Genomic DNA, 7,725 nt, shown 5'->3' with positions numbered 1-7,725 from the left:
ACCCCAGGGTCATAGTGCGGCTGGAAGGACTAGGTAAGTTGAAAAAATCTTCCTCATCGGGATTTGATCTCTCGACCTTCCGGCTTGCAGCATAGTGCCTCAACCAATTAAGCTACCGCGTGCCCCCCCCCCAATTCTGCATATATTTCTTACACATTCATTACGAATTATATCTCTAGCCCCAATAAAACTATAACAATTTTACAGATGAATGCCGGGATATGACCTTGAAATGAGCCGTAGCTGAGGCTTAAAACTTTATGTATTCAACATTCCTGATTACATACCCATGTCATTCGACGCTCTGTAACCTCTGCAGATGAAACAACGTCGTCGTAAATGGCACAAAAATCGATCACCAAATTCGATTAGCTGCACGTCACAGTTCATAGGCTATTTATTCTAATTCATAATAATCATGATTAAAAAGGGCCATAAAAGTCGAACATATTAAGAAATGTACCCATGGCGCGTTTTCTCCACTACTGTCTCTAGAAACGTACACATTCTTTTCTTGAATTATCTCGAAAGCCGCAAGACTTACAGAAAAAATGTATTAAGTAAAATTTGCATGTATAATTTTTCTGTACACCTTATGTCTGAAATATTTTTCGCTCGTGAAAATACTTAAAACGAGTGAGGCTCGAGTTTGCTCTAGAGTTGCGAGCAGAAACGCAGGCAGAACTTTGTGTAAAATGCGCCCTTCATTGTCACCCAATTTTTACCAAAAACTGAAATTTATTGACAAATTTCAGTGCAACTGTCCGATACCAAATTTCCTAAAATCCGCTGGTCAATTCTTGAGTTATTACACGAATACAGATCACTTGATAGACATGGCGAATCTGAGAGTCCTATTTTTCAGCTTTTAATTTTGAACGCGTTAAAATTAATGTTCAAGTGCCTTAGCGACATGCGGGCCGCAGAGTGGAAGCTAATTATACTGTAAGGAAGGCAGAAGCAGGAAAATGCTGAAGCAAATTTCCTTATTTTAAGATAACAAGTAGTCCTGGAGCAAGTTAATTTCAAGGTGAACAAGCGAGTTCATTATGAAAATTTCCCGGTTTTAATATGGAAAATTTCCCACCTGGTGGAGCTGCTAGAGTTGAGGCTATAGTGATGGCCAAAGCAACGCAACTGGTTGTCAGGGCCATGACGTCAGCTTGTTCCTCGGCTTCTCGCTTCCAAAACTGACAATTACTACAAGCACAACTTACTTATTATAGCTAAGCACCTCCGTGACGTCAAGCGTCCTCGTGTGGGAGAGTTGGGAAATCAACGTTGATAAACCCCTGGAAGCTTCTGTATGATACCTGACTTACCCACCCGCACATCAGCAAGAGAAAGTGGTGTTGACGTCACGCCTGAAATGCCTAACGAATTTCCCAAGTGCCTCCACCTTTTTCAACTTGTTAACGCCTTTCGACGCTTTGATGTAAATGCGAAAAGGCTGGAGCTTGGGGCAAAATACGTTCAGGACCTGAAAGCAATGGCGTGCTACGAGTTTTAATTTGAAATGGTTTGGAAAATGAATTACGACAAGCTGCATTACATTAACAATGCTGTTACATTAACTGATTTACTTAATAATAAACTCCATTTCTTGAGATAGACAGTCATGAATCTGTCAGCAGCTTTCTCACCATCACTGCGCTCACAAGAACCCAACAACAGACCCTGTCGTGAGCCAGGTGAATCCAATCAACATTTTAATATTACTCTTTCTGTCTGTGCCTAGACCTCTGAGGTGGTTTGTTTACTTCGGCTTTTCAGACCGAATTTTTTTATTCTTGTCCTATTATCTCATGGGCCCAAAATGATTCTTTTGTTCCGTTTTTCTTGGTTGAATTGACATCAAAAAGAGACACATATTATTGCGTGTATGTAGTTGGTTAAGGCACTATGCTACAAGCCGGAAGGTCGCGGGTTCAAGTCCCGATGAGGTCATGGGACTTCGTTCAATTGACCTAATCCTTCCAGGCGCACTATGGCCCTGGGGTCGACTCAGCCTCTAACAGAAATGAGTATAGGAATATTCTTGGAATGTTCTTGGGGGTAAAGGGCGGCCGGCGCGTAGTGCTGACAAACTTGCCACCATCTATGAGCCGATTGTCTAGAAAATGTGGGAGCGTCAACATCTCACAACCCCATGGGCCCCCACGGCCTGTTACAGGGATACCTTTACTTTAATTTACATAACACTACTTTCTAATCCGAAAACTACAGCTGAAGTTGTAAAATTGGGGGTATTACTCAGGCATTCGAAAAGGCTTTTTAATTCAGATTAGTGTGTTCAGTGACATGGGAAACTGACCTTGACAACTGTGCAAATAAGGATTTAGAGGCAGGCGTCCGTGGGTCATTTCAAAGTTCTGCCGGACATTTTCTTGGGGAAGAAAAGAAAGAGGAAATCTACGGAAAATGTCAGTCAGGGTCGAGAATTGAATCATATTCTTCCGCATACAAGACAACAGCGATACTGCCACGCTTACCTCATCTGTATTTATATCTTTAAATGTTCATTAAAAGAACAACTAAGATCGACAGCTTATATTAACACTGATATAACTTCCTGAGATCCAGGCCTACAACAAACCGCGCCGTATAAAATTATGGAGAAACCTGTTTAAGTTGGTCACTTGTGAATCCATTCAAACATGGTCAACTATAGTGACTAATATTATCTACTGTCGTACTATTTCCCGAATGTTAAGTTTTCTGGAGCATTTTATTTTGTTTCTGACCCTGTGACTACCGAAGATGATGCTAAATATCAGCTAAGTGGATCTGAAGCGAATACGAAACAAATATTTCTACTAATAAGTACATTATAATGCTGTCATTAAAAGTACAAAACGCAGTACGATAAATTTAACGAGATGATGCACCATTTGGTGGACTGCCAATTATAATTTTTTTTATTCGCTTAATGGGGGGTGGAGTCCAGCTGGGTCCACTCGACACGGCGGCCACTGATTGGCCTATTGTAGCCTGCCACGGGTAATTATGATGATGGAGAATTTGGTGGAATGAAGATTGGCAGGGGAAACCGAAGTACTCGAAGAAAACCAGCCCCAGCGCCACTCTGTCCACCACAAATCCCACTTGACCAGACCAGGGATCGAACGCGGGTCGCCGCGGTGGGAAGTCAGCGACTAACCGCTTGAGCTATGGCGCGGCCTTTTGTCTATTATAAATATGTCACTCACAAACAAAAGACAAAAAAAGGGCGTTCAGGTGTTTGAGCACATGGAAGGGACAGATGTGTGGAGAGATTTTCATTCATGCAGAATGGTATAAAAAATCTAATCGCGACTGATCACAGTCGGGTGGGGGGAAGGAACAGAATGAAGACCGGGTTGCAGAATATCGCTGACAGAGACGAATTAGGAATACATCGGAACTAAGGGACACCTCAATCAATAAAGTGACTCATGCAGGACACTGGGACTTCGATTCCCGTTGGGAGCAAGGGGTTTTCGCTTCGACACCATGGCATCTCGATAGGGTCTGGGTCGCACGCAGCCTCATATCCAGTAGGTACCAGGGGCTCTTTGAGGCAGACAGAAGCTTCACATTGACCACTCATCAGTTTGAAATGTATTTCCGCGTGTAGAGGTGACTTAGAAGAAGGGGTTTTGGATTGGATTTATTTCACCTGATACATTCACACAACTCGGGACTGCAGGAAACACAGCGCTATTGCTGATTTACACACATTACAGATCATTGTTGCACACGCACTAGGCTTCTCAGTCTTCACTGGTCGTATCTGACAACGGTTTCATAACAGTCTCACTGTCACTTCAAATCACAAATGAAGTCCTATTTTTACAGCTCAATTCCTTTCTTGCAATTATTCTGCTCAACAACCTTCGGCTGCCATCTCCAGAACTCGACAAGAACTAAGTCAAATGAGCTCTTCTTCATCAGAACTCTCTCGACTTCTTACAGAAACTAACTGCTCCCTTGGAACTTCCCATTATATAGCCTCGGGGCGGAACTCACGGAAAACGCGGTCTTCTATTGTCCGGTATTGTTTTAGGCGTGTTTACTGATCCGTTGTCTAGCAATAAAGTAAGTAAGTAAAGTAAAGCTATCCCTGTACCAGGCCGTGAAGGCCCATAGGGTTGTGAGACGTTGAGGGTCCTACATTATCTAGACAGCCGGCTCAAAGATGGCGGTAAGGTTGCCAGCCCTACGCACCGGCCGCTCTTTACTCCCCAGGAAAATTATTTAATTAATTCCTGGTACTCATTTCTGTTAAAGGCTGAGTAAACCCCAGGGCCTAGTGCGGCTACCGCGTAGGCGTCCTAATTCGCGCGCGTTGGTTTCCGCGGAAATGTGTTTACCGGGTCGTTGCCTAACAATGGATATACACGTTACAGGATGCAGCTTTACTTAACACTCCATTTATATCTTCAATAGCGTTGATTAGGCAGATCGAAAAATTTACCTTTATACTGTCGATTAAAGTAGCTCTTGGATTAGGCAGTCTTGTATGCCTACCCGGTGTCAGAGAACTTTGTGACCCACAATAGGTTCACAACCTCGCCCGGTCGTTCACACACAGAATGCAAAGGCGGCTGGAGGTGGATTCTTCTGCCCATCCCAATGTGTCACCAACCGTGCATTGCAGAGCTTGGGTGGGATACACATCCTTCTTTGCAGTCTCATTTACAGGCCTACGCTTTAACTCAGTTTATATAGTATATGTATATAATATTAAAATCATGTCAGTTTCCTTCGGTCCTGTCTTTCCTCCCTCCTTTTTCTCCTTGTAATCAATTCTTATAAGCAACAAAACCAAACACTGCCATGAAACGAGACCTATATCACTTGTTTACACTCCATGGGAAGATAATACGGCATTATCTGAACTTCTTCCAATCCAATCCAATCCAATCCAAAATCTAGCATAGAAATGTATACATACAGCATTTGTAGTGCATGGAAACTGATACATCAGATTCCCAGACTGAGCAACTAGAGATTATACAGCCTCCACATTCCCAATGACAGGGTCAGGAAAAAATACATGCACTTCACACTCCACCTGAAAGTATATCCAGAACACATTAACTGCACATTGGTAACGAGAGAACTAGAGAATGTAGGCACCCTCTTCCTAGTGAGACTGTCTTGAGAATATACACCTGTCATATTCTAACCCATGGCGTTTTGAGAAACACACAGTAAATGCATTCTTACCGACAGTGCCTCAGAAGATGAACACAGACAACACATTTCCAGTGAGCATACCTCAGCAAACACATGGACATGGCATTCGTAGTGCGATTAGTGCCTCGAGAAATACGTAGACATCACATGACTGCCATTATATCTCAAATAATGCATAGACACAGTATTCCTAGACAGTGTCTTGAGAAAAACACACTCTGCACTGCTAGTAGTGGTAAGCATAGCATTCCTGATGTCTCAGTAAGTATACAGACATGTAAATTCTGGTGAGAGTGCTTCAGGAAACACATAAAGAACGCATTCATTACGAGAGTGTCTTCAGAAATACATAAACACAACATTTTTGGTGAAAGTGCTTCAGGAAATACATACATTCCTAGTGTGAGTGTCTTGAGAAGCACATAAACATTGTATTCATAGTGGAAGTGGCTCAAGAAACACTGACCACATTCCTAGTGACAGCAGCTGAAGAAATACACAGACACTGAACTCCAGTGAGAGTGTCTTCAAACAGGTTCATGCATGATCATGTTACTAGTGAGAGTACAAGAACAGATACATTAAGGATGTCATAGTCTATAAATGCCATCAATAGATATAAACCATACTTCACAACTGTGTAATAATTTTCCCCAAAAATATTAGTTGGTGACAAACACAAAAAATGGCAATTTTTGTCTATGTAATAGGATAACCAGAAAGGTATAAGCAAGAGGGTACTCCAGCAGTTCAGTATTGTAGGCCTGTAGTACTGCAACCTGGTGGCAGTTTTATTAACTAATTTCAATTGTTACATACCTATCAATGAGTACTCTGAAGGTAGTTTCATTATCTAATGAACGTATTTTTAAAGGCAGTGATCTTGAGTGAATTCAGGTTTGTGTTGAGTATTATCAAGTGTACATTTTACAGTATCTAAATTAAGTACCTGTATAAACTCCCATCAGAGTACATACCAACCTGTCTTTAACAATTGAAACAATATTACAGTACAATACTGTACATAATACACAGTTGTACAATAGTGACCTGCTGCAGTAACCTCTTACCAAGACCTATCTTCCTAGGATAGCCCATTATCTGGTCACAAAGTCGCCATTCATGCTTTAATCATGAGCATCAGTTTGAAGATGTGATAGCAGTTTGTTCGACTTCTTAGGCACTGCCATATTTAGTTGCCACCTTTTCACTATTTTGGTCTGGTTTCAACAGCAGACTTGTCCATGTGAGATCTGTGAAGGACAAAGTGGTACTGGGAAAGGCTTTTCTATGAACACTTCAGTTTTCCCCTGCCAGTTGTCATTTCACCAATGCTTCATACTAAACCACCAGCAGGGGTTGGTAGCTTACAACAGGCCCATTTAAGGTCACAGAACCTAGACTCACCTCACTCCTACACAAAGAACAAGCGAAAGAGAATTTCACCTTCTTCACGGACAAATTGTGTAACACTTATGATATATGTAATGCCTCTGTTGCTGATTTATAATCAGGGGTGTAGAAAAAAAGTGCTGGGGTGGTCTGGCATGCTGTTCCAGGTTTAAAGAGAATGGCCACCAATTATGACATGACGTTTGTTCAGACTTAATAGCTTTAGCTGTTAATTGTAGAACTAAATAATAATCAGTTTGTAACGTGCATGAATGTTACTTCAAGGGCATGAAACTTCAACCCAGAGGCATCAGATATTAAACATGGCGTAAGTTATTACATTTCCATTGCATGTGATACTTTCACAGTCTGGTCCATGCAGTTAACACTAGATATTCAGAACATACTGGAATGCATATCATATGAAAGACAATTTTAGATCAATGAAAATGAAGATGTCAAATATATGACCACTGGGGAGGCAATGGGGGCACGTGGTAGCGTAGTTGGTTGAGGCACCATGCTACATGCCAGAAGGTCGCGGGTTCAAGTCCCAATGAGGTAACTGGATTTTTTTCATTTGTCCTAATCCTCCGGCTGCACTATGGTCCTGGGGTCGACTCTGATGGAAATGTTAACAGGTACTAATGACAATACCATCACAGGTACTTGATGATTGTATCAATTAACAGACAGCATTAACAATAAGTTACAAGATGATGAATGCTGGTGAATAGTAAGAAAACCTGCCACAATCTCCACAAATGCACACTGAACCAAAAATTACTTAATCAGGATCCACTTTTTGTCAGGCAAGCTACTTTTAGTGAAAACTACATCATGGTTTGAGAAGTGGATGTATTTGAATAAGACTAAACCATACTGATATATACAAGGTGGTTCAAATATGACCGGGACTGATTTTTTTTTTAAACCATAATTGCCAAACACTTACTTGCACATGTCAGTCTTCAACATACTCCCCTCCTGAGTCAACACATTTTTTCCAACATTCTGGAAGCATCCTGATGCCTTTTTCAAAAAAGGCTTGTGGTTGGCGGCGTATCCACTCCTGAACAGTCTGGATGACGGTGTCATTGTCCACAAACTGCATGCCTAAGTCTGATTTGATCCTTCCTACAAGGAGGTAAA

At 41.6% G+C, this 7,725-nt stretch overlaps 1 protein-coding gene across 1 annotated transcript in view; it reads right to left on the bottom strand.

Moving 5' to 3' along the window:
• LOC111875609 (U-scoloptoxin(19)-Sm1a) overlaps window positions 1-1,175 on the bottom strand; it is a 23,380-nt gene extending 22,205 nt beyond the window's left edge. The window contains exon 1 of the mRNA XM_023871980.2: window positions 1,088-1,175. Coding sequence (XP_023727748.1) covers window positions 1,088-1,154 — 67 coding nt within the window. The 5' untranslated portion in view covers window positions 1,155-1,175. The remainder of the gene's footprint in view (window positions 1-1,087) is intronic.
• Between the last annotated feature and the right edge of the window lie 6,550 nt (window positions 1,176-7,725).

This window comes from Cryptotermes secundus, unplaced genomic scaffold (genome assembly GCF_002891405.2).
Source record: "Cryptotermes secundus unplaced genomic scaffold, Csec_1.0 scaffold1078, whole genome shotgun sequence".
Taxonomy (NCBI): Eukaryota; Metazoa; Arthropoda; class Insecta; order Blattodea; family Kalotermitidae; genus Cryptotermes; species Cryptotermes secundus.
This window is presented reverse-complemented; position numbering and strand designations above follow the sequence as displayed.